The following is a 27,280-nucleotide window of genomic DNA, read 5'->3' on the forward strand; positions in this document are numbered from 1 at the left end:
CGCCTCCCTCCGCTCTGCTTTTCGCTGTAGACTTGTACGCTTTCCAGGAGTCCACTGTGAATGTCCCCAATTCAGCAATGCCAGTTACACTTGCGTGGTATTTACATAATCCATTTAATCATTTTATAATTATGAAAGCATTTAAGCGTGGAAGAGTTGTTCTGTGCTATCTTTTGGTAAAAGCAAACCTCATTCGTAGTTGCTGCTAAGTCGATGCAGGTGAGTCCATGGAAAAGTCGGTAAATTTCTAGAAGGCTCTGTACGTGGATTTCTTCAGAAGTGTCTTTACAGCTGCTTTAGTTTAGAGAAACGTAACACCCTCCTGCTATTAAAAAATTAATCCATTACCAGACAGCTCTGCTTGCATCGGTATGAGGGCTTCTCCTGCAGTCTGAAGCTGCCGTTGGCTATTTGGGGTGCGTTGATGAAGAAGCTGAGTGCCTGCCTCCACAGCTGGGACTGCTAGGCACCTTCTCCAACTTTTCTTTGTTGGGACCCATTTATCCCTTATGCCATGGTGACAGAATGGTCTGATAGTCTCTTTTAAAATAATGTAACTCACACTAACCGGTTTGGCTCAGTGGAGAGAGCGTCGGCCTGCAGACTGAAGGGTCCCGGGTTCGATTCCAGTCAAGGGCATGTAACTTGGCTGCAGACACATCCCCAGTAGGGAGTGTGCAGGAGGCAGCTGATTGATGTTTCTCTCTCATCGATGTTTCTAACTCTCTATCCCTCTCCCTTCCTCTCTGTAAAAAATAAAATATATTAAAAATAAAATAAAATAATGTAATTCTTCCATCTTAAACTGAAATGCCTATTGTCTTTTCTCCATTTACAGCCACCTTAACCAGAAAACCCAGTTTGAGAACCCAGTGGAGGAAGCCAAGAGGAAAAAGCAGTCAGGGCAGGCTGATACGGGGCCTTCCAAACCAGGTAAAGGTCTTTCCTGACCGTGACGTTCATATACTGAACGAACGGGAAGCGACTGAGCCTTTCGTAGTTGGGGCTCTCACATTCAACAGAGAATGTCTAATTTTTGTTGCTGTAAAAACAGGACTAATCGTAATAAAGCAGCAGAGGGTTTGCGGCCACTGAGAGTTTCTCGTGCTGCTTATACAGAAAGTGTGAAATCATTGGGAGCAGGGACTGAAGCCTTTGCTATGGGTTTGAGGCTCCGATGTGAAGATCGAATTGTTTCGTAAAGTTTAAGGCCAGGGCAATGTCAGATCTCTCATTCATTGTGTCTCCCAAGCTAATTGCTTAGGTCTGACATCAGAACCCATTCAGGATCCTTCATTCACTGATATGAACAACTACTAAAGAAAGTCACCATATTACCTGCCTCTCAAATGGGAAGGTGCTAATAATACTAGGATCATGTGGGGAACATTTTTAAACAATAGATCCTGAGAATTTTGGGAGCCTCGCCCATGCGTATTTTGAAAACGATGCCCAGAAATTTCTCACATTCTATCCACCCCTCCCCATTTCCTCCCTCTGTCATTAGTAGCCTTTGTGGTCATACTGTGAGGTTGAGTAGCTCCCCACCTCTGTTGCCCATGAGAGAAACATTCTTTCTTAGAGCTGCTCCTCGTCCCTTCCCTTAAGTTTTCATTTGATTTAGCCAAATATTTTTAGTTTAACCAATATTTTTGAGCACCTACCATATGCCCAGTGCTTTGCTAGGCATATGGTATTCAAAACCGATTGGGGGCGGGGAAGGGAGGGGAGCGATTAGGGGTAAGACGGGTCTTGCCCTCAAGAGCTCACGGCTGGGGTGCATACCAAGTGGAGTGGATGCAGAGTTCGCGTCCCTGACTTTCAGGAGCTTAATACTGAGCTGTCCCTCCCATTTTGACTCCAGATAAGGGAGTCTTTGGGGTGAGAGGAAGTAAGTACAAACAAGGAGGAGGAAAAGCAGGTGCTTTTACTTTTCAAATAAATGGAAGAACCTTAGAAAAGAGTAATGACACTCGCTGAGTTTTATTTTTCAGTGATTCAGTTTATGAATTTAAATTCTAACTGTTCTATTACATTAGAGTCCCTCTAATTTTTTCTTTCTCTGTGGTTCGTTATATTTAAATTATATAGACGACCTTGAATATTGCCTTCAAGGGCCCTGTTCATTGTAGGGATTTTTGTTCTCAAACCCATTTCTCATTTTCGCACAGACACAGAAAAGTCCCACTTCACGCGGGATCCGTCCCAGCTTAAAGGCATCCTGGTCCGGGCATCATTGAAAAAAAGCACAGTGGGCTTCGGTTTCACCATCATCGGAGGAGACAGGCCTGACGAGTTCCTGCAGGTGAAGAATGTGCTGAAAGACGGCCCTGCCGCTCAGGACGGGAAAATTGCACCAGGTGAGCAATTTAATAAACATGTGAGTGTGTGTGTCCTGGATATTATACACCATCGCCATTAGCCTATGTGGCAGCGCCCCGGGCTCAAGCATTTTTAAATTCCTGTAGCAAAAATGTACGAGTAAGCCCTGGTTCAGTTGGTTGGGCATCGTCCCGTGCATGGAAAGGTTGCTAGTTCTATTCCCTGTCAGGGCACATGCCCGAGTAGTAGGCTCGATCCAAGGTAGGAGGTGTGCAGGAGACAACCCAAATGTTTGCTCTCACATTGATGTCTCTCTCTCTCTCTCTCTCTCTCTTTCCCACTGCCTTTCCCTCCCTCTAAAAATAAAAAATAAAAAAATAAAACTAAGTATTTTTAAAATGTATGAATAAGTAGATAATTCTATAAAAAACATCAATATTATTATATATAATTTTATATAGAGAGAAAGAACTAAATAATATAACTGAAGACTTCTGTGTTAAAATAGTTTATCTTTTAAGTGCATACTAGTTTTACTGTTTTTAAATTATTTTATTGATTTGAAAGAGGGAGAGAGAGAAACATCAATCTGTTGTTCCAACCATTCATGCATTCAGTGGTTGATTCTTATATGTGCCCTGACAGGGATCTACCCCCAACCTGGGCGTATCGGGACAGCACTCTAACCAACGGAGTGACCTGGCCCAGTCAAAGTGCATACTAGCTTTGAGGGAGGGCCATCTTTGCAAATAACTGGAAACTTAGAGGAAATGCATTAATTTTTTAATAGTTTGTATAATTTTGAAATAACCCTTTGGCTGTACTAAGCTAAAGATTTATGAACCATCTCAGAAAACTATTTGATTGTTTTGTTTTCTTCGATCATGTGGGGTATTTTTGGAGCTACCTCACACTGACCTATAACCTGTTTTGAAAAATGACCCATTGTGATGTTTAGAATGACGCCGCACAAATGGTTACGTTCCGAGTTTTCCCCCAGGTTGACTTGTTTGCTTGGTCTCACTGGTCGGGAATAAAGCTGAGCAGCTCTGTGAAAATGATAGACGTGGATATTGCCATTGCTACAGAGCTGCATGAGTTTGTGTTTAATAGCTTTTCTAACTTCTTCATTTCTGGAAAGTTTTCTGTGGCTGACAGTGTCTGTGGCAGAGGGGATTCAGGACTAGTTACAGACTATGAGGGGGGCTCAAACACATTTTTCCAGAAGGGTTTAGTATCCCACTGAGTTGGCTTCCCATACTGTTGACTAGACTTTTCTAATCCTCTGTTAGTTCACACACCATGTAGGCTGCACATGGACAGCTCCCGCCGCCATAGCTCTTTTCATGGTGGATGTTGGCTTATTTCCAATTAGGATCTGGGATCTCTCAAACTATTCCTTCCCATTTAGGTGATAGAGACTCAAAGCATGAAACTTAAAATAATCAAAAGTTGTATTTGTGTGTTTTTTTTTAAAATATATTTTATTGATTTTTTACAGAGAGGAAGGGAGAGAGATAGAAACATCGATGAGAGAGAAACATCGATCAGCTGCCTCCTGCACATCTCCTACTGGGGATATGCCCGCAACCCAGGTACATGCCCTTGACCGGAATCGAACCTGGGACCTTTCAGTCCGCAGGCCGACACTCTATCCACTGAGCCAAACCAGTTTTGGCAAAAGTTGTATTTGTAAAGAAAATTATTTTTAGCTCTCCTCTATTACTTTATAAAATAAACTCTAGAGATTAAAATGAGTAATAAGGGGATTTTTTAGTTCTCAATTTTGACTTTTTGAACATTTTTTCCATGAAGTGGACATTGTATATGCTGTTGGGATTTCATAATATTCAAATTTGTCTAAATTTATCTAACTTGCACAGCAATATAATACTTCCATGAAAATTCTGGGATTTTTACTAGGGGAGGAAAAGTCAAAACTTTGTTTCTAATTAAGTCTAATTTCTGTATCTTCTTAGATTATGGGCAAATTTCCACAGACTAATGTTTTTTAATACCATTCATGTTGATTTTTTTAAAAATATGTTTTCATTGATTTCAGAGAGAGGAAGGGAGAGAGAGAGAGAGAGAGAATGAATGAATGAATATCATTGATTGGCTGCCTCCTGCACGCCCCGGACCTGGGATGGAGCCCACAATCCATGCAGGAGCCTGACCAGGAGTCAACCTTTCAGTGCCTGGGAAACACCCAACCAACTGAGCCACACTGGCCAAGGCCGGCCATAACCTTTTAAATAGTCATATTCAAAAAAATAAAAGCAGCAAATGGATAAGACAACAGAGCACACGTTTTAAAACTTAAGGCTGCATCAAAAACACACAGCTGATGAATGTCAAGTGGCAGTGGTCATAAGAATGCAAAATCAGGGAAGCAAAACCAACTTTTCAGGATTAATTTAGCTGACTTTTCAGTGTTTTAATATGTTCTCTGCTTCTGTTGACTGTTTTTGTGGCTTGCTTCTCCTTATGAAATCAGAATGACAGCAAATTGAAACTCTAGAAAAAGAAAAACGCTAAAATACATTCATAACAGCATTAGTCTAATCTTGCGCCCTACATTATGAATTTTAATGACATCTTAATGGCTTCTTAAAAGTCGAGAAACAAGGCAGTGTTTAAAGATGACCTGTTGGTACAAGTAGTCAGTGTAGCACTTGCTCCCCGTCTGTGTACCAAACACCCACTACAACGCACCGAGCCTGTGTGGCCACGTGGGTGGGACTCGGAGGACATGCTCACAATGACAGTATGAATGTGCAGTTATTCTCAGCATGCTTCCCGTGAGAGTGAGGTCATAAGCCTTTGCTGCAAAGATAATGAAGATTTATACATTTGTCTCCCCCAACAATAAAAACGAACTTACTTGGTGGTTGCAGTATTTCTAACAGGATTATCTTCTACCAGGCGATGTTATTGTCGACATCAATGGCAGCTGCGTCCTGGGCCACACCCACGCAGATGTGGTCCAGATGTTCCAGCTGGTGCCCGTCAGTCAGTACGTAAACCTCACCTTGTGTCGCGGGTACCCGCTCCCGGACGACAACGAAGACCCTGCCGTGGACATGGTTGCTGCTACTCCCGTCATCAACGGACAGTCACTGACCAAGGGCGAGAACACTCAGGATTTTAAGTCGGGGGCGATGGCTCTGGACCAGAATGGAAAACCGGGACAGGTCCTGGTCGGTGACCGTCTCAACGGGCCGTCGGACGCGAGCGAGCAGCGAGCGTCCATGGCATCCTCGGCCAGCTCCCAGCCCGAACTCGTGACTGTCCCTCTGATCAAGGGCCCTAAGGGCTTTGGGTTTGCGATTGCTGACAGCCCCACCGGACAGAAGGTGAAGATGATCCTGGACAGCCAGTGGTGCCCGGGCCTCCAGAAGGGGGACGTCATTAAGGAAATCTACCACCAGAACGTGCAGAACTTGACGCACCTCCAGGTGGTCGAGGTGCTGAAGCAGTTCCCAGTGGGCGCCGACGTGCCCCTGCTCATCCTGCGAGGAGGTGAGTGCAGCGCGGCCGCCGGTCGCTGCTCACGCATGCGCATCTGTTCCTTGTCCTTCCTGCGGACTCAGCTGGGCCTTCGTGGGCATGTTCCGGAAGGTTCTGTCTGACTGCTTCCGTAAGCAGTATCCTCTGCAGCAGATTCTTTAGTTATTAATGGTTTCCCTCCTATCCATGATGGATTCCCTTCCCTCTCTATTCGTTTAAAACTCGGATTTACGGCTTTAATGAGAGGAGAGACCCAGCCGTGCAGTCGCGTTTGCTACTTCACGTGAAATAGATCCTCTTCCTTTCGTTTTCTCTGTGAATGACGACGGGAGAAGTGGACTCTCTCCAGCCCTGGTGCTGGGCCTGGCCCTCGGTGACGTGCAGGGATGCTGGGGCGGCCGGCTCGCAGTGGCCGAGCGGAGGGTCCGGCAGTGCGCTCATCTGTTCCGTAGGAACAGTCACGATAGCTTGCTTCCACCTTAAGCTTGAGTCTCTATCCTTAAAGGTTCATTAAACCCCGCAGTGCCCACGTGAGAGAAATAAAGTTTTTATTTTCCGAGGTCCTCAGCCGACAGGAACTGCTCCGGGCGATTATACATCCCGTTCCAATGTTAACGGGCTTCCTTCAATCCACACCGGAGCGTGGCTGGTGCTCGGAAGAATAAAATCTGGCCTCCACGCTTCTCTCTCTCTCTCTGGCTTTTAGTTTTCATTTTTGAGGCACATGAGAAGTGTAGCTGCATTGGGGCGTTTCCCCCCCCTTATTCTCAATTCTTGAACGAATTTGTTTCTTCCTCCGGGTGGTGAGGCAGAAGGTGCTGAGGGTTCGGGGAGAGCCTCTCTGCTAGGGCTGGAGGGTCCCCGGTCTCGGCGGACGTAGCAGACCAGCGTTGGGCGCAGTCGGGACGCCACTTGCTGCCTTGCTCCCCGCTGGCTGTGCGGGGTAGGGAAGTTGTGCTACTCTCTCTGAACGTTGGTTACCTCGTCTGTAAAACGGTAGTAGCATTTATGCCTCAGGATTGTCACAGAGATGAAATGAGGTCGTCTGTGTGCGATGCCTGGCACGTAGGAGGCGCCAGACAGAACCGCCCAGCCCGCACCGTCGCAGCCCGATCATCCTGCACGTTGACTGCATGTGTGACCTGGACATGCTTCCTCTGTTTTTAAAACTCGGCTTGTGTGTTTGTTTGTTTTTAAGGTCCTCCTTCACCCACGAAAACTGCCAAAATGGTGAGTACACGGGGGGCCCTCGAACGCTCCTTCCCAGCACACAGCCCACCCCCCCCCTCTGCAAGGACCGCCCCCTGGTGGTGCCTGTGGGACAGGAGAAGTCGGGGTCACCCTGCCCGGGCTGTGTCAGACCCTCGGGGAAGCGGGGGAGTCAGAAGAAGGCCCGCAGAGGAGAGCGGTGCTCTCGGGGTTCAGTGAGTGTGTGGAGGGACACGAGAGGCCCGGACAGCAGTGCCCTGCCCCCCAGTGGTGCAGCGCGGGCACCGTGCCTGCTCAGGGCCCTCCCTTCCTGGAGCGGAGCTCACGGAGGGCCGTGGACACTCACCTCCTCTCCCTGTGCCCAGAGGGACGACGTGGCTGCCTCGCCCAGTCTCATGGGGGCTGTGAACGCCCACCTGCAGGTGACCTCGCAGGGAGGACTCAGCGAGACTCTCTAGGGATCTGTGGTCCCCTGTGCTCAGGCCGCTTGTCGTCAAAGTGACGGGCTGTCAGCCTGGAACAGTGTTTCCTCAGCATCCCCCTGGGCCGCCGAGGAGCCGCCCAAAGGACCCGTGTAGAGAGCGAGACCTCTAAAGGAGGCACCAAATAAAGCTGCAGACGCCGTGTCAGGCGCACCGTGTGGCCGCTCACTTGCAGCGCGAGTGTAGCCGCGATGGTGTGGACGCGGACGCACAGACACTTCATTGTGAATCTGCATTCGTTTCGTTCGCTTGCGTTGTCTGTCCTCTCACGAGGGAGAGGTGGCCGTGCTGAACCGTAAACCAGGGGCTGGTAAAGGACAGACCGTCGGAGGTGAAAGGGGTGGATCTTCCCTCACCAAACCTGCTGTTCTGTGGATCCAAAGGGAAGGCACTCTGCCCTTTTACAGAGACTGTACCACGCGGGCCCGGTGTGCTCAGAATTCGTTTTTTCCTGTTCAGTTAAAATTGCACTGTCGTTTCCTGCATCCTCTGGTTCCTCCAGGAATCATTGGCCACCCCTGTGCTTCATAATGGGTGCTGGTGCAGCGCCGTGACCCAACGCTTCAGAGCTGAGGGAGGTCTCCAGTGACCCCACTGCTCCCACAGAATCCCAGGCGCCTGGGGCGGGGGGGGGGGGGCTGTTTGCACCTCCCCCGCCATCTGCCTGGTCTGGGTCAGCGAAGGGTCCCTCATCTTGCAGGCCAGGCCCCGCACTGCCCCCCGACAGACGGAGCCCCTGCAGCCCTCCAGGGTGGATTATTTCATCTCCCACCCGCTCTCCTCACAGTAATTCAGGACACGCTGTTCTCAGAACCATACTTATTGCGTAGGCTGCTCATGGGGCTTCATTTTTAGGATGTTATTAAAGAGCTCATTTCGCTTGGCTATTATTTAGCGCAAGTTCCGTCTGAATGGGGGAGCGTGGAACTGTCCTCCTCCAGTTCCCCCGTCTGCCGGCCTGGCAGGGGCGCGTCTCTGCTTCCGACGCTTGAATCGGACAAGGAGGTTCCTACAGAGGCATCTTCCCCGCGGAGTTAGTTAGCACTTCCTGTCCAGTCGCTTAGAAAGAATATCATCCTCAACATCGTCCCTGGGCACTGGGTCCAGTGAGTGGGGTGGGGAGTTTCTCGAGAATTTTCTGTGTCCCTCCTGCTTCCCTGCCTCCGGTCTCCCTCTCCAGGCAGCGTGTGTCCGGGTGCAGGACAGGGCAGGAGGGCTCGGCCAGGGCTACCGGAGGCCTCGCTGTTGACGTCCCTGCGGGCCTTTTCCAATGGCAGTGAACTGTGTCGACCGGCCCCTCGACAGCCACCATCAGTTGACATACCCGGTTTAGACAACCGTTCTATGAACTCATCAGCCATCTGGCTGTTTAGAATACTAAGTTAAAGCCCTTCTCCATTCCAGAAAACGGATAAAAAGGACCATTCGGGAAGCGCGGAGGCCGTGAACGAGCCCGTGCCGCAGCCTCTGCCTTTCCCACCCAGCATCGTCCGGTCCGGGTCCCCCAAGCTGGACCCCTCGGAGGTCTACCTGAAGTCCAAGACGTTGTATGAAGATAAACGTAAGCAGTTGTGGGATGTCTCAGGAGAGCATGCGACAAAATCAATGTGAAATTTTTTTAAAAGCCGGGACCTACCATCTTTCAAAACCGTGTCAAAAAGTCATTTCTTCATTCCATCCTAATATGACTCTGGGCTTCTTCCATTCACATTCAACATGCATTCATTCATTCATTTTCTTTTCTTTTTCAAAACCACATGTTAAGTGCCTACTATCTACCCAACATCAAAGTAATGGGAATACAGAGATAAATAGGTTACGTAGGCCCTGCACCCGAAAAGATGGCACCGCTCTGAGCGCTGGAGTCGGTCAGAGGCCTGAGGGGAGCCGGCGATGGTTTTGACCGTAGGGATGATGCTACTGGACTGTGTCTTAGAAAGACGTTGCGGCAGGGATGTGGGGGGTGATGACGCAGAGGGTGTGCCATCTGAGGAGGAACCCGGGAGCACGCCCTGCGGAGTCCCGCTGAGAGATGAGGGGGAGAGCGTAAGGCGGAAATTCAGGTCCATCCTCGTTCACTTACTAATGCTAACCTCTTCCGAAGTAAAATTGCAGATTGAAGTAGGTTTGCTTTTTTAATGTATTTGTTTTTAGGAAAAAGGTCTAAATCTACCTTGGAAGAGATGTACGTAGATGGAAATGTTATATATAATTAATTTCACACTTATTTCACCAACTGTAGATGCTCATGGTGATGGTGCCAGGCCATATTCAAGGAAGAGGAAAACAGGCATAAGCACCGCGAAGCAGTAATTTAAATTAGTGTAACTATGGAGAATCCCTTTGCTCAGATCCCCACTCATGGCCTGACCCAGTCTGACTTGGTAGAAACTAGTCAGCCCCTTTGGGCCTCACCCACACAACAGATGAGTTGGGCTCCTGAGGCCTTTTATCTCTAAAGTTCTAGGATTCTGATAGCAAGTATTTCTCAGAAGAGATCGCTTCTAAGGAACGTTGTCAGGAATGACTCGGTAGCTCACTTTTGAAAGCACTCCCTGACGTGTCTCTCTTTTCCCTTCCTGGCAAGTGCTTCCTGCTTATAAGTAACATCCATGCTTTCGCAGAGATAAGATTTTAGTCATGCAGTAGCTGTTCCTGACTTACTGTTCGGATGATTACCCGCTTTGGGGTTAAGAGCCAGACCATGGAAACCAAGCTGAGTTTAAACCTCAGCTCTGCCATTTCCCTCCGTGTGATGCTGGGTCCTCAGTTTCCCCAGCTAGAAAATGGGGCCAATGATGGTGTTAACTGTTACTTACTTTTAAAATAATATCATTTTGCAAAATTAGGCTAAGTCAGCAGTTCATGTGGAATGCTTTTCTGAAACCAAAGCATTAGGTTAGGAGCAGAACTAAGACATTTTACGGACTCTCTTTTTCCAGGATTTGCCCCAGTGTTAATTTAGGTAATTGACACTATCAAATATCACACTTAAGTTAGGTAATTTTGAATTTAATATTGTAATGCTGATTTGAAGGCATGAGGAGTTAATGGCAGTGTTAGCACTGAGCACATGAATGTGAGGGTAAATCTTTTTTTATATTTTTTTTAATTGATTTCAGAGAGGAAGGGAGAGGGAGAGAGAGAAACATCAACGATGAGAATCATGGATCGGCTGCCTCCTGCACGCCCCACACCGGGGATCAAGCCCGCAACCGGGGCATGTGCCCTGACTGGGAATCAAACCGTGACCTCCTGGTTCATAGGTCACTGCTCAACCCTGAGCCACGCCGGCCAGGCGTAAGGGTAAATCTTGATACAAAGTTTTGTTTGGAACTCAAAGCAAAGATTTACAATTGAATTATTATTTTTTTGTGGTGTTTTACTCGGGTAAATTTTTGCATCTCAGAACATTCTAAGGATGTAGTTTATTGAACTCTATAACACTCTCCTACTAAATACTGAACTTAATTTCATTTTACTCCTTTTAACATAAGCCACAGTATTTATTTATGTATTTAATATCTTCTGGTTTTCCTTAGCGCCAAACACCAAAGACTTGGATGTTTTTCTCCGGAAACAGGAATCGGGGTTCGGCTTCCGGGTGCTGGGAGGAGACGGCCCTGACCAAGCTGTGAGTGTGAATCCTGGGGACACGGCTGCTCCTGGGACAGCTGTTAAGCGGCAGTTTGGTAGAAGAGGGTGTTTTTGTCGTTTTCTGTTTTGTTGTTTTTTTTAAGATTTTGTTTTCTCTGTCAGTTTCGTTAACATGAGAAGAATTGCATTTCTATTAAGTGTTATAGTCCCTCCTTAATTTGGTGCAGCTAAAGCTGGAGGTGAAAACTGGATATGTTGGCTGTCAATTAGACAGGAATTAATTTCTCTGTGTGCCTAGGGCTTATTTAAAACCCTTTCCTTCCTTTTGCCTTCATTAAAGAGATCTTAAGGCATTTTCCTTTTCTAAGAAACCTGTAATTCAAAATCCTATTTACCACGGTCACTCTATCTTCCGAATGTTCCGCCAACAGTTGGCACAAGCCATGAATATTATGTCACCTCATCCGTATTACTCGCCTTATTATTAATGGGTTGACATTTTTATGCTCAGAAATTTGCCATTTCATTTGTTACCTATGAAACCAGAAAGATATAAAATAATGAATGTTTCTGTCCAGGAAGCATGAGGGTTATGTTTTGCAAAGCATTTAAAATCCAGAATTTTATTAATACGCGATTCTCATGTAAAATTAAAGAGCAAATGTGGTGGATATCATTCTTAAGTTCTGCCCTTAGTTTGAATGACAAAGAAGTAATGTGCTTCTTTAGAATTTAAGAATGTATTGAAGTGGGTTTTTTGTCTAATATCAAGAAAGACTGAATTATGATGATGCTTGCAAGTTAGGTGAGTAACAATCTTTTCAAATGACAGGCTTTCTTCTGTTTCTGAATAGAACATTTGATTGCTGTCGTATAAATGTGTCCCAGTGAGTCCTATCGGTTACAGTTAATACAGTTTCCCCTATGTAGGCCAGGCATAGGGACCTTCATTATTTCTGATGATATAGTTCTGTTTGGGCCCGGCTGGTGTGGCTCAATGGTTGAGCATCGACAGATGAACCAAGAGGTACCAGTTAGATTCCTAGTCAGGGCACATGCTGGGGCTGCTGACTTGATCCCCAGTAGGGGGCATGCAGGAGACAGCTAATCAATGTTTCTCTCTCATCATTGATGTTTCTCTCTCTCTCCCTTCCTCTCTCTAAAATCAACAAAAAAAAATTTTTTTTTAAAAGAGAGAGTTTTGTTGGATTGCTTCCTGTTTTGTTGGCACTCATAGTGGTCATTTAGACATTTTCAAAATTTATCTCAAACAACTTGGAAGAAACCTTTCTCTTCAATGTCAGGCTTTGGCAGCTCTGAAGTTAGCCCCAGCACTGGGGCCTGCTTAATTGCAGGACTTTAACGGCAGCCAGTGGGATGACCTAGACACGCTCGCCTGGAAGCCGCTGTACCTTAGCCACTCTGTCCCCTAAAAATAGTCACTGCTTTGAGATTTAGGAACCAGAAATGCCTCTGTTTGATGTACTGGACTTGGACTGATGGCGGCATGCGACGGCAGCGGCGTGAGACTTACCCAGCTGCTGTGAACAGCGTGTGAAAGGTTTTCCTGATGGCGGCAGACTTTTGTCGACTCTTGTAGCTGCCCCACAGAATTGGGCTTTTGAGTTTAATGGTTTGGCTTTGTTGCAGTGATGGTGGTGATGGCGGCACTTTTTCAAGTTATTGCGCAACTCGGTGTTTCCTGTCTTCTTTGTGCCCCGCCCCGAGGGCCCAGAGGGATGGTGTGGTTACTTAAGGGGCCGCTGTGGGGAATGGCCACTGTCTACGATGTCGCCTTTCTAAATAGGACCGCCCCAGAGCTGAGCGGCCGTCCCCTGTCGGTTTGCACAGCGCTGGGTGGGGGAGCCTTAACCAGTCGTTAAGGGTCTGGGCCGGCTGTCTTGTCAGATCTACATCGGGGCCATCATCCCTCTGGGCGCCGCCGAGAAGGACGGCCGGCTGCGTGCGGCCGACGAGCTGATGTGCATCGACGGGATCCCGGTGAAGGGCAAGTCCCACAAGCAGGTCTTGGACCTCATGACCACGGCTGCTCGCAACGGCCACGTGCTCCTAACTGTCAGGAGGAAGATCTTCTACGGAGGTACGCGCACCGCTGCTCCAATGAGTTAAAAAGAACAGAAACTCGGGCCCCTTCCCGCGGCGGGACGGGGTGGATTGCAGGTTCTTTTACATAATCTGTGGAATAGTGTGTGAGACAGCCCATTGGGCGGGACCCAGGGCCTCATTGTGGAAGGTCATGGAAAGTCAAAAGGATTCAGAAACAGTAATCACACTGTCAAAAAAGAAAAAGATGGGGGTCCATAATAAAATTAGATTAATATATTGATGATTTTACCAGGTTAAACCTGCTTTCTGAAAACCAAGTTATCTAGTCGTACTGAGGCGTCCCACTCGCTGAATATCAAAAGATTTTGGATCCTGATGAAATCCTACATTTTCAGAGGACAGAATGCCTCTACTTGAGAAGTTTTGGTATAATGTAATTTAACATTTATTGAGAGCTTACTGTGTCCCAGGCCTATGGATTCCGTCATTTAACCTTCACAACGCTGTGATGTAAATACTGTCATGATCTGGTTTTACAGTTATTCCCAGAAAGGTTGGGAGACACAGAACTGGCGGGGACTGGAGTGGGTGTTTAATTACAGAGCCCGCCGTCTAGACTGCACTCAGATACGAATCTCCCTCACATTTTTCTCATCAACAGCTTTGTGAATGTTAGATAGGAATTTTGAGAGGTGAATCCTTGCCACTTACCGTCTTAAAAGGACAGCCCTGTAGTGCGGACGGTGAGCCCCCCGAAGGTGGGGGCACGGACCCCTTCGGTGAGGAGCGCCCGCGTGGCACAGCGAGGACGTCCAGTGTCTGCTGACGCGACGGTCTTTGCACATTACCCCGTTTTTGTCTTTATTGACTAAGGTCTTCATTACTCTGAAAGAGCAGGGCACTGTGTTTTTGATGGCAGCATCCTAAGCAAAGCCCACGGCGCTTCGGGAAGATGGGGCGTTTAGGGGTGCACACAGATGCCAGTGCATGCGGCCTCCGTGTGAGCCACACGCAGGGGAGCGGCCTGGCCACCCGCCACTGGCTGGCTCCGGGGCGGCATCGGAGGCAGCGTCAGGCCCACGTGGTATCACTGGAGGCATTTAGCTCATTCATCCTGACCGTGAATTATGCCCTGAAATCCTTCATTTTTTTCATTAATGATTGGATGTTGGTGGCACTTGGTTGAGATTCAAAAGCAGCGCTAGGATCATGTCGATTTTGAGCCAAAACAGACGGTGTACTTGTGTAGTCATCGATGGTGGTGTGTTGTGGTTGTTAATGGTGGCTTGTATCAATGTATGGCACAAAATTTGCCTATTTAAAAAAATCAGGACTAACTTCCTTGGAGAAATCCTTGGAGAAAAAGGGGGAGGTTAACTGGCCTTTTGCTGGGGACGCCGTGGGCCGACTCTGCCCCAGAGAGGTTGCTGTTCTGTGGGCAGCTCGCCACGTGCCTGCGAACTGCTCCTGGCTCCCTCATCCAGTGTCATCACCAGGAAACTGCGGCCTAAACGCCGCCATGTGGGAGCACTGTCCCACCTGTGATGGGCGGCACCCTGTCCTGGTGCGGCCGCTGCCCAGGCGTCATGAATCTCAGCCCCGGCTCTCAGGGCCATTGAAAGTTGATCTTAAAGGGAAGCTTACTGCACCATTTCTCATCATTGGCACTTGTTGAAATTACTGGTCAAGGTTAAAACCTTTCTGGAATTCTAACAGTTTCAAGAACTGTTTTCCTATCAAATTTGACGGAAGCTTTGAAAACCCCCTTGATAGTGAGGTCCTATTGTGTATTTCTCCAGTTGTTGACATTAAGGGTGTTTCAGTCCACAGACAGCTGCCGCCCACATCTGCCCTCAGATTACACCCAGAGCTTGGCGGGCAGCTTTTCTATTCTGTTATTAGAAACTAATTTTTTTGTGGCAAGCTTAAGCACAAAAACGCTTTCGTTCTCAAAAAATTATGATGTGTATTGATCCATGTTTATTGTAGAGAAACAGCCTGAGGATGACAGCGCCCAAGCCTTCCTCTCGACACAGAACGGGTCTCCGCGCCTGAACCGAGCGGACGCCGCGGCCAGGCCTGCGCCCCCGGAGGCCTATGAGGTCGTCTTGCAGCGGAAGGAGAATGAAGGGTTCGGCTTCGTCATCCTCACCTCCAAAACCAAGCCGCCCCCAGGAGGTGAGGGCCGCTGGGCCTGCCGTCGCGACCTCCGGGTCCAGCTTCCTGAGCCTCCCACTGGGGTTCACGAAACTGACCAGGAATGAGGCTCAGGTGGCTTAGAGACGTCACTCTTTAAGAACAACAAGAATATTTTCTTGGTTTCCTCCTAGTTTATGTGTCATCTCAGATTCCAGGAACGAAGGGTTCGCGGCTCGGTTCGCATCAGGATTCTATGGCAGTATGTGGGGGACGGGACCTGACTCCCCGGGAGAGGACAGAGCTGAGTGTGCTAATGAGGGGGCACAGGTGGCGTTTTTAATTCGGAGAAATCGTGTATGCAGCAGTGAATGCCATGCTAGAAGCAGTTGAGAGGAAGCAAAACAGATTAACAGAAAACCCTTGACCCAAATATGTCTTCAATTGTCCCTTTGTGTTATTTAACAGTAATTGCCGTATTTTACCTCTAAAGTGACCTTCTTGTGCATGCTTCATTGAAAGGCAAACATTTTGTCAGAACCTTTGAAAATTAATCTAGATATCCTGAACTGGCGTAACGGAGTATGCTCATCTGTGAGGGATGAATGTATTCACTCCCTCACCAGAGAGGAATTACTTCCAGCATGTTCAGGGCTGTTATGATTCACCAAATAGAAAATGTGTCTCATCTTAGTGTTGCTAAGAAATAATTATCTCTAAATGTAATTAGAAAATCCAGATGAATAAGAGGACCGGCAAATGATTCTTTATGTATCATGTTTGTCTGGTAACGTTGTTTTTCTTAGTCAGGTGATAAGCATCTCTGACCACATGACAAATGCCTCTTGTCTTTGCCTGTGGGTTGATTTCTTGGGTCGTGAGATCCTTTCAGACGAGATGGTCACTAGAATCTTAGTGACAAAAGCCAACACTTTTGGGAGCCCAGCGAATTTGCAGAAATCTCGCTGAAAGGAATGCCCGCGTGTGAAGGAGGAAGCCAGTGACATGATGAGTTATGGCTCTAGTGTCAGACCACTGCTCACTGCTACTGCTTTCCCGTTTCCATAAGCAGTTGCCATGGTAACACTTGGACCTGTCTCTGGTGCTGTGCGGACGATTATGTGGCCTGATTCAAAAACTGAAAGAAAGCAGCTTTTAGGTGCCTTTTATGTTATGTCGTTGGAAATCAGGATTTCCAAAAACAACCATTTCAGATCATCGTATTCTAAACCTCAGAGCGTACAATAACCCAGCCTTCCAGATTAACCAAGACAATGAAAGATTATTACTCGGTATGATGGATGCTACGCACTTTTTATATCGAAGCTATTCCTTTTCTCAGACTATAAAAATCAGGGGGGAGTCCACCTTCACCATAAAACTGAGAAGTATGGAGGAATTCAGTAAAATCAGTTGCATTACTTAAAAAGTAATTTCTTGCTGTTTCGGTGGTTGTGTGTGCCATCGGTCTCTATAAGATAGTGTCATCGGTGTTGGGCTCTGTGACCTGGCGACCTTGGGTTCAGGCCCTGCTGGAGTCTTGTAACAGCTTCTGATCTGGGCACATGGTTTCCCCTCTAAGAGCTCCAGGTTCCTCTGCGAGGGGAGGACGGTGGTACCGATTCCTGTCTTGCTTGCGTCTACGGATTAAAGGAGCTACAGCCCAGAGGCCCGTAGCCTGGACCCGCGCTGGCCGGTAGCCGCTGCCGCCACCGCCATTATCCTCGGCATTATTTGTGAAATTGTTTGTCACTGTCTCTTGATCTTTTTTTAAAAGAAGCTTTGAGAAGTTTATTAATACTTGAGTAATGAGATGGGAAAGAAAGCTCAATTAAAATGTAAGAGTGAGGCAGCAGCTAATGTGCGGCAGGAAATGAGTGTTTGCAGCTCATTAATTATCAGCTTGCATAGTAAATTCGGCTTACGTTGGCACTGCATCTTACATCAAGTACTTGGGCTTTCAGTCGGGTGCAAAGCCAGAAGTGATCATCGCACCGACATGCTCGTTAACGGGCTCACAAGACGCGGAGCTGCGAGCAGCCTCCTCGGACCCCGGCAGCTCCTGGAGACGGAGGGAGGCCGGAGGCCGGGCCGGTGAGCGGGACGAGGGGCCCTCACGCAGACGGAGCCAGCGCCGCGCCCTGGGAGGCAGAGGAGTCTGGTTTAGGGAAGAGCGCACATCAGAGCACAGGCGGGGGCTGCCTGTCGGAAGGCCTTCCTTTTCGGGCCCGGCTTTGGTCTAGGTCGGGCTCCAGCTCAGTATGGACTGTGTTTTCCTCTGACACTTGTCACAGGGGCAGTTCCCAGTGGCGCCCTCGCAGCAGTTCTGAAGTCTGCGGCTCCACACGGTGACTGTCCGCGGTCGGGGCCGGGGCCGGGCCCAGCGCCTCGCTGGCGGGCCCCGCGGCATCAGTGCTAGGTGCGGACTCAGAAGAGACTCCTGTTGCGGGTGAAGAGGACTGGCTGGCTCTTGCTTTGCCAGGACTTCAGCGTGTTCGTGTCTGTCTCCCTCATCCGAGACTTTTCAGTGCTGGTTGCAAAGGGTTCCTTTGAGGAGGGGCACTTCCAGCTACTGCCCTTGCTTTTCCTGAAACGAGAGGTTCGGAGGGCCCGTCTGAGACGGGCTGAGGCCGGAGCTGGATGGAGGCGGATGAACGGGCTTGATGGCAAAGGTCTGTAGGCTTTTCTACCAGAGAAGCCGCGGCAGGCGGCGGACTGTGCTGAGCTGTGTGTGCTCCGAGGGGCGGCCTTGAAGTCCCAATCCTGCCTGGGCCCGTTCAGAAGCTGTCCTCCTCCTGGTGTCTCGCTGTTCCTAACCGGCTTGGCCGTGTCGCTGTCCGCGCCGAGACGACGACAGTCCGATGCTTTTGCTGTCCCTCGTCCCGGAGGCCCCGTCCCCGGGTCTGAGAGGGAGCCGGGACTCAGGAATTCTGGCTGATGCTTTCCCGAGTCCGAGCCACGCTCTCAGGCCGAGGGGCTGGGCCGTTTTCTTCCCGGGGGACCTAGAGTGAGCGCTGCGCCCGAGGAACTCTTTCTGGGAAGGAGAATAGCCGAGGTATCGATGTGCAGAGTCACCAGGGCCCCGTGTCAGCCCCGTGTCTCTGGTCGGCCACTGGTGGTGCCATTAGTGTTGGCTCCCACCTGACACAGGACCCTTCCTCCTGCCACTTGCCTCTCGACCTTGTTTGTAAGGAAAACAGCATTGTACGTGCTTGAGATGATTCAGAGCTAAAAGGCACTTGCTTCCCACATCGACCTCCTCGGCTTTCAGATCAGATCTCTCTGTGAAACCCTGGAAGGGCGAGGACCGGCAGCGTCCGTGGGGACGTCAGTCACGGCCATCAGCAACTTCCAGTCCCAGGCGAAGGCCTGTTAGGTCTCCAGTCCTCGCTGGTGTGGCTCAGTGGATAGAGCGTCGGCCTGCGGACTGAAGGGTCCCGGGTTTGATTCCAGGCAAGGGCACATGCCCGGGTTGCGGGCTCGATCCCCAGCAGGGGGCATGCAAGAGGCAGCCGAATAATGATTCTCTCTCATCATTGATGTTTCTATCTCTCCCTCCCTCCCTCTTCCTCTCTGAAATCAATAAAAATATATATATTTTTAAAAAGTAAAATGTCTCTAATAGGCACCAAATAAGACCAGAAATACTTAAGCAAGGAGCCCATTGCTGTGGGAGTTAAACCTCATCAGAGTGCCACTTAAAACTATTAATTGTCCCTTCTCCTAACAGGCAGCAGTCACAGGCCCAGGAGCCTGCGGGGTCCATGGGCTCAGGCAGGGCGTCTCGGAGACCCGGGAAGGAGTATCCGTGTCTAGCACAGATGCCCCACCAGTAACAGGAAAGTGTCCTGATAGTTCGTCAGGAAAGCCTTTAGCCTGTGAGCTGGGCGTCTGTATAGAACCGCCCAGGTCTGTGCAAAGGGCGTGGCCCAGCTTTGTCCAATCAGGGTAGGGTTTTATCCATGGGCCAAATAATGTTAACATAAAGCGTTAATGTTCTAATTCCACTTCTTAAAATTTCTAACTTTAAGATCTAAAGGCCTCAATACAAGGAATTAATTTTGCTCTAGAACTAAGTACGATTCATTTGAATGGTCAGTCGTTCCGCTACACGTGGATTTCTAACCAAGAACTTCCGCGTCCTCCCTGGAGTTTGAACTGCGTTTATCCACAAGGTCCCTCGTGGGAGTCAATGCCCTGTGAGACCCGCAGGCTGTCTCATTGTCGCCGTTTCTAACACGGCCCACGATGCGACAGCCGAACGGCCAGCGGCAGACAAGGGCCAGCACATGGGCAAGATGTTCTCATCGTATCAGCGAGGTCAGGCATCTCTCAACAGGACTGTAGGATGACGGTATAAAGACTGTGAATGGAAAACAGCAAAGGGGTTGGTGTGCTGGGGCTGCCGCTATGTGAAGAGAATGCATGTGGCCTGGCCAGCATGGCTCAGTGGTTGAGCGTTGACCTATGAACCAGGAGGTCATGGTTCAATTCCTGGTCAGGACACATGCCCAGATTTTTGGGCTCAAGCCCTAGTAGGGCGCATGCAGGAGGCAGCTAGCTGATCAATGATTCTCTCTCGTCATTGATGTTTCTCTCTCTCTCCCTCTCAGAAAGCAATAAAAAAATTTTTTTTTAAAGAGTGTATGTGGGCAAGAAGGGGAATGTTATAGATATGGAAATAGCATTTAGATAGGAGGCTCACATGTGGTGCTTTTCTGCTGTATTTTTCAAGAATTTTCTTTGATGTTGTGTTGAATTTTTAAATGATGCTGATAAATCTAACACTAACAGATATTTTAAATAATTGAAAACCTGGGGATTTTTTTTCTTACAGTTATTCCTCATAAAATTGGCCGAGTCATAGAAGGAAGCCCAGCTGACCGCTGTGGGAAGCTGAAGGTGGGAGACCACATCTCAGCAGTGAATGGGCAGTCCATCGTCGACCTGTCCCACGACAGCATCGTCCAGCTGATCAAGGACGCCGGCGTCACTGTCACGCTGACAGTCATCGCTGAGGAAGGTAAGGGAGCAGTCAACCTAGATGCCCCGAGGGGCCCAGAACCTGCCGAAGGCATGGCTCCCTCTAATGTGCCCTGGAGTCTCATTGTTTGCCTTTTCCGTTTTTATATATATACTAAAGGCCAAGTGCACGAAATTTGTGCACTGTTTCGGGTCCCTAGTGGCTGCCGGCCTTCATTCCGTGCCGCCCCCTGGTGGTCAGCATACATCATAGCGAGTGATCGAACTCCCAGTCAGTCAAACTCCTGAGAGGACACTTTGCATATTAGGCTTTTATATAGATAGATATTTCAGAGAGGAAGGGGGAGGGAGAGAGAGATGGAAACATCAGTGATGAGAGAGAATCATTGATCGGCTGCCTCCTGCATTCCCTACACTGGGGATCAAGCCCGCAACCCAAGCATGTGCCCTGTCCAGGAATTGAACCATGACCTGGTTCATAGGTGGACGCTCAACCACTGAGCCATGCTGGCTGGGCAGCCTTTTCCATTTAATGGATTAAAACATTTAAAGTGTCAGTAGCTCAAGACAACAGTAGCTTCGGCTAGTGAGTGGTGGCCATTTGTGTGCCGGGAAAATAAGCAGCAAGCAGCGAGAGAGATTGGTAGACTTTTCCGACCGTGTGTCCTTTTAAATAAGTCTTAAGTCTGCTGGAGTGAGGGAAAACCTGAGGAGCTCAGAGTCACGGAGCCTCGGTCAGGCCCAGGCCCAGCTGCCTTCGGGGAGGCGGCTTCCTCTGGGCGGCCCCTGTAAGGGGGGACGGGAGTGGGTGGGAATTGCCAGTAAATGGGGCGTGAAACACACTTAGTGTCTCGCTTTGCATTAAAGCTGCCTTTGGTCAGGAATTCCTGCTTAGGAACCATCTTGAATAGCCCCGTTCTGTTCTCTGTGAATTACATACACAGTGCTCATCTCATCTTTCCCGATTGTGTAAAGCCACTGAGAACCTGAAACAGCAGAGCTATGAGGGGTCAGTCTTGCATATTAAGATGCCGGGCACTGCAGTGCATACTGGTGTCCGTTCCCCCCACGACCTCTAACCCAGTCCGTCTGTTCTCTTCCTGCGGCCCCACCGCCATGTTTTCATCTAAGGCGTCACCCAAACGTCCTGTCTGCCCTGGGTCCTGGGCGGACACCGCGCGCTGGGGCCCCCATGCCCTCTGAGGCCCGGGTGATGGGCTCAGGTTTCAGCCCATCAGCCTTGCTCAGTCACCGTCTCACTACGCTGTGCCCCCTCCCTTGGTACTTCAATCTCCTACGTTTGCTGTTTGGACGGGATAAGACATTAGAGTTCCCGCGTTAGAGCTGTGAGTCTGACCGTCTCTGACGGTCCGGGCCCACGACTGCTGTCGAGTTCTAGCTGCTGCGCTCGGTACCAAAGCTGCCTTCAGGGCAACAGACCTGGAGCTGCTGCCCAAGAGGCGGGAACAGATGTGCCTTTTCCTCGCCTCTCTGTGCTCTTAGAAAGCCCTGCCTGCGTTTGTTTTCTAAACACTCGTCCACTCTGGGGTGGTTGTGGGCTGGAGTTCAGTGTCAGGCGAGATAACTGCTCCGGACGAGGGATGCAGCTGGAGGAGGTGGGGCTGGCGGACGGGCCTCTGCTCCCGCCTCCGCAGACCTGTCCCCTCCTGCAGTGGCTCAGAGGGGGGGAGCTCCGGAACCCACAGAGGACCAGGCGCGGAGGCGGCTCCTGGAGCCCGTCCTCGCCGGCAGGACCCACGTGGGTTCCTTTCTGACCGTCCTCTGTGTGGACCATCCACATCAGGGCGGCGGGGAGTGTGTGGAGTAGAATGTGACTCCCGTTCTCCTCCGTAAACATAAACATGACTCCGGGGACACGGGGAAGGCGGCCACGTTCCTCCTCCCACAGCTGAGCAGCCGGCTCGTGCCGGCCACTGAGGCGGGAAGCGGCACCATGTGTGACCGCCTGGTGCCCGTGGACCCAGTCGGCCTCCACATTCTTGGGGACAAATGCTGAGTTCTGTTTCCCCTCCTTTGAACAGAGCATCATGGTCCGCCGTCAGGAACAAACTCAGCCAGGCAGAGCCCAGCCCTGCAGCACCGGCCCCTGGGACAGTCACAGGCCAGCCACGCGCCTGGCGACAGGTGAGGCTTCTCCTCAGCACCCACTGCCCCCGCCCCGCCCCGTGATGCGGAGCAGCCGGAGGTCAGCATGCGAACCTGCATCTTCCACCTTCAGGTCCTTCCTGGTCCCCCTCCCTCCATCCCGCCCGACACGCGGGGACTGGAAGGTTCCACGGCCCCGCTGGCTCGGCCACTCTGGGCCCTGGTTTGGGAGGGAAGCCCCAGCCCCACAGAGACTGCTGTCTCCGAGGCGACCCGAGCAGAGCAGTGTTCATACCTGTTATTTCCATTTCGGTCACAACATTGGCCATTAACACTCGGTTACTAGAAACTCGGCGCAGCCCCTCCCGGCGTTGGTGCTCAGCAGAGCCGTCTGGTGTGGCGAGGTCGGCTCCCGGGCCGCAGGCTGTCGCTCGGGTGCAGTTCCTTTGGTGCGAACTGCCCGGGACCCCTGGCCCTGCGGACGGGACGCTGGCGGAAGGCCGGTTTCTGCCCGGCATCTCCGTCCGGTGTAGCCTGTCCCCACAGCAGTGTGCCGGGCGGGTGGCCAGGCCCAGCTCTGGAAGGAAATGGGGACGGTGCCTTGATGTGCAGCCGGTTTTGATTGCTCAGTTCAGAGGGGGCCCTGGCTTCTCTCCCGCAGTGAGACTTACAGACACTCGTGGGCGGACCACAAGCAACTCCCCCAGCCCGACGCGGCCGTGATCTCCGCTGTGGGCAGTCGGCACCACCAGGTGAGATCCCCCCCCCCCCCCCGGTTCACACTGGGGTTTTATTGCCAATCAGGTGAATTTGTTCAAGTCCGTCACTCTTGAGGACCTACTGTGTGGCTGGCAGTCCGTTTGCTTCCGGAGAGAATGGAGAACGAAAGGAAGGTTTGCCCAGCGGGTGGAGAAATTTAAACCCTGGTTGAGTGCTTAGAGCAGGGCTTGAGTTTCTCAGAGGAGCGGTGGGTTTTTCTCTTTTCAGGAAAATTAGTTAAAATCTACTTAAAGGAAGCACGTCCCAAAATTCTGTTCTCTGATTGACCAACTAGTAGAGGAGACATGTAACCCCCAGATTTCGGCTGCATTTATAAAAACTGCTAGCCCGGGGCCCGCAGCGTCCGCTCCTTCCTGGCGCCATGCAAGTGCTGCTGAGGGTAGATCCTGTCCCCGCCGTGAGCCAGCGGCCCCTGCAGCCCGTTTCCTCCCTTCCTCCCCGCAGGGCCTGGGCTGCTACCCCGTGGAGCTGGAGCGCGGCCCCCGGGGCTTCGGGTTCAGCCTCCGCGGCGGCAAGGAGTACAACATGGGGCTCTTCATCCTGCGCCTGGCGGAGGACGGGCCCGCCCTCAAGGACGGCCGGATTCACGTGAGTCGGCCTCGCTCTTCACCTCTGCTTTGGCTCCAGCCGGGAAGTAGTTGCTGAAAGGGTGTGCGGACGGCTCTTGAGTCCAAGCAGCGAGATCTTGCGTCACTAAAACCCGAGGGGCACGTGCCTGCCAGTTCCCTCTCTGACCCAGGGCGCCCTTCTCTCCGTCGCCCCCTTCCCATCACTCCAGCACCCTCGGCACCTTGAGTAGTGTCCCTAGTGGGCGCTCCACAGGCATTTGCGGGAAGAATAGAATGGGCGGATAATGCTTCTAGCTAAGGAGAGGATTACTGTTACTATTTAAGGTTGGTTCCTGGAATCGATTGCTGGTAGGCAGGACCTGGGTTATACGAAGCAGTTAGCACACAGTGTAACTCGCTAAAACAAGAACACGTGAACTTGTAATAGATGGAGAGCTGTTGAGAGTATCTGTGGGTCTCAGGCTGGTCCTTAAATCTGCTTAAAATGTAGAGAGGAGGAAATAAGGTTTCCGGCAAAGCTAATGAGAAATCGGCCGAAGTGGGAAAAGTTCGCGTTAAGGAATAATGTCCATGTTTAACATGGAACAAAGTCAGAAAGTATAGGATCCGCCATCTCCCAGGCAACACGTTCTCCCTGTGTTAGTGCGAGCCTCACGGCGGTGAGGTGGGAGCCGGCCCCGTGCAGAGTTCACCTGAGGCTCAGCGAGACGGTCCCTCGCCGGGTGCCGCAGCCTGTGGCGGCTGCAGAGGGACCAGGCCTGACCTGCCGATGCCGTTGGGAGGCCTGTGGCGGCTGCAGAGGGACCAGGCCTGACCTGCCGATGCCGTTGGGAGGCCTGTGGGCTCTGGACATGTTCTGAGATGATCATGTGAACAACTGTTAGAAATACGATTTTTAGTGGATGTTTTAAAAACTGTGAGATTGTCTTAAAGATAGTGTTTTTAAGACAGCCAAATTTTTCTTTATCCCTTCTTTCTTCTGTTCTCTTATTCTCCATCCCCCACAATTTTTTTTTCAGTAATACAAACCTGAACATGGCTTTGTGCTACCTGCCAACAATGTATTCTCGTCCCATTTTAAAACTTTAAAGTAACCAAGCTGTACAAGGATGTCTGCATTTCCCTCTCAAAGTGCCGCGGTCTGCCCTGGGCCCTGCACTGGTCCCTACAAAGCTGAGCTGCCAACATCTTCAAGCCCTGGCTCTCTTCCGCTTCCCCCCCAGTTTAGCTTAAACAAAAACGACACCTGGTGGCAAATCCGTTCAGTTACAAGTTTTATTATAATTTACTTGTGCTAACAATAAGAACTGTACAGGTCTGGATAGTGAATTTAAGCCAAAGACTGTGCTTAAACTTCATTATAACCTCAGTCATGTTTTCTAAGATGTGCCCAGAGCATGCTTCACATACTGTCTGCTCTAATTCTCTCTTCTCTCGCTACCAGCAGGATTATACAGCTGGTGCTAATTTGTCATCTACTTCCTCATGAAAATGTTTCTTCTTCTTGGGTCACTTACAGGAAAGCTGGGCTTTTTAAAAATCAATTATCTCGCTTTTAAAGATTTCTTTTCCACTTTGTGAAATCTATTGATCTTGTTTCTGATATCCTCACAGCAGAACACTTCTTCTCCTCAGAGTTTACCTGCAGTTTTTACACTGTGCTCTCTACAGTGAACTAATTCATACTCATGCCCTACAGCGGTTCTCAACCTGTGGGTCGCGACCCCTTTGGCGGTCAAACGACCCTTTCACAGGGGTCGCCTAAGACCATCCTGCATATCAGATATTGACATGACGATTCAATACAGTAGCAGCATGACAGTCATGAAGTAGCAACGAAAATAATGTTATGGTTGGGTCACAACATGAGGAACTGTATTTAAAGGGCCAGAAGGTTGAGAACCACTGCCTTAGGACTTTTTTGGAAAGCCTGAAAATAGGTAACTTGACACTAACATACATTTGTGCTTCGTTTGTAATCATGTTCTATCCCTTTAAGTCCTCCCAACGCCCCCATTTCACAGAGAGGGAGGTGAGACCCCTGTCGGGGAGGAGGTGGGTGACGGTCGCGGCCTCCCCACTGCTGTTCCTGGGAGCTTAGCAAGCTCGGGCAGCTATTGGAATTGCTTTCGCTCATTTTCCCTTGTTTTGTTCTGAAGCCAACACCCTTAACTTACTTTTCACCTTGAAATGTAGTTTCAAATCTGGAGTAAAATCCCTACCATCATCTTGAATCAGGCCCTTTGCAGAAGTTAAACTTGTCCGTGTTTTTCCTCTAAAAATAGCAGACATTTCTAGGAAGTAGCAGAGGTACTGAGGCATCTTATTCTAATCCCTAGTCTTCTAGGGCAGCAGCCACCAACCGGTGGTCCGAAAGATTGGCGACTGCTGTTTTAGGGAAATCATTTTACACTACAGTAATGAAATATGAGCCGATTATTGGATTTAAATCCGTCTTCACATTAATATATTCTCCAAGGTGAGTTTTAGTTTTAATCTATGAATATTTCATTTGGTTCTTGATTTCAAGATGCCCAGCTCCTGCTTCCTAGTCATGTAAAGCTAGACATTCCTCTGCTGCCACCGTCTGCCCCTCCTCAACGCGAGCACGGGCGGCGCTGTGCACAGGTGAAAGGTCTTACCAGTGGAAGGGGCGCTGGGCCAGGCTGAGCGGCTCTCGAGTCCACGGAAGCGAAACGCGTGACGGTGTGTTGCTCCCTGTCTAGGTCGGGGACCAGATTGTGGAGATCAACGGGGAGCCCACACAAGGCATCACGCACACGCGCGCCATCGAGCTCATCCAGGCCGGCGGGAACAAGGTCCTCCTGCTGCTGAGGCCGGGGACGGGCCTGATCCCTGACCACGGTGAGCGGGGCGCCTGCAGCTGCAAAGCGAGAGGGGCCGGAGGGTCAGCAGGAGGAGCGTGCACGGGGAGGGGAGAGTTACCCGCCCAGCCCCAGCAAAGGCCAGAGTCATCTACAGCCAGCGACCCCGCATGGTTCTCATCAGTTATAAATAATATCACAGAATAGGTGGCTCCAGGCAGGACTTTGCTGGAATGGGATACATGTGAAGCTAATTTCAGCAGAAAATGCAGAAATGTGCCTGTAAAGAACAAGGTTGTCAGAGGCGAGTGGTTTAAATGTCAGGAAAAACACCTGAAACCTCTGCAGCTGGCATTTATTCCGCAGCGGGCGCTGCTGAAATGTCTGCCTGGGTTGGTGCCCTGGCCGAGAAGGAGGCGGCCCCGTGCAGGGCCTCCCGCGGCCCCTCTCAGCCTGCGATCCTCTGCCTGTCGCCTCCCGGCGACGTCTGTGCTAACTGCCTGCGATGTCCTCACAGTCCTGGGCTTTCTCTCTTCCTCCTTCAGGTTTGGCTCCTTCCGGTCTGTGCTCCTTCGTGAAACCTGAGCAGCATTAAGGCTTTCAGGGCTTTTCTTGGTCTTTCCTTAAAAAGACTTGGTAAATCTGCATGTCTTGTCAATCACTTCCGTCTTTTATTTTTTTTCTTTTTAGTTAA

General features: G+C 50.1%; 1 protein-coding gene across 1 annotated transcript in view; it reads left to right on the forward strand.

The window, feature by feature from the left end:
• Positions 1 to 27,280, forward strand: part of MAGI3 (membrane associated guanylate kinase, WW and PDZ domain containing 3) — a 141,007-nt gene that overhangs the window by 111,016 nt on the left and 2,711 nt on the right. Inside the window, exons 8-20 of the mRNA XM_081112542.1 lie at positions 839 to 933; positions 2,172 to 2,360; positions 5,248 to 5,844; positions 7,031 to 7,062; positions 8,928 to 9,084; positions 11,066 to 11,157; positions 13,029 to 13,221; positions 15,177 to 15,365; positions 20,161 to 20,346; positions 22,349 to 22,451; positions 23,074 to 23,164; positions 23,637 to 23,780; positions 26,488 to 26,626. Coding sequence (XP_080968668.1) covers positions 839 to 933; positions 2,172 to 2,360; positions 5,248 to 5,844; positions 7,031 to 7,062; positions 8,928 to 9,084; positions 11,066 to 11,157; positions 13,029 to 13,221; positions 15,177 to 15,365; positions 20,161 to 20,346; positions 22,349 to 22,451; positions 23,074 to 23,164; positions 23,637 to 23,780; positions 26,488 to 26,626 — 2,207 coding nt within the window. The remainder of the gene's footprint in view (positions 1 to 838; positions 934 to 2,171; positions 2,361 to 5,247; positions 5,845 to 7,030; positions 7,063 to 8,927; positions 9,085 to 11,065; positions 11,158 to 13,028; positions 13,222 to 15,176; positions 15,366 to 20,160; positions 20,347 to 22,348; positions 22,452 to 23,073; positions 23,165 to 23,636; positions 23,781 to 26,487; positions 26,627 to 27,280) is intronic.

The sequence above is a fragment of the Myotis nattereri genome, assembly GCF_964212035.1.
Source record: "Myotis nattereri genome assembly, chromosome: 18".
In the NCBI taxonomy this organism is placed as follows: domain Eukaryota; kingdom Metazoa; phylum Chordata; class Mammalia; order Chiroptera; family Vespertilionidae; genus Myotis; species Myotis nattereri.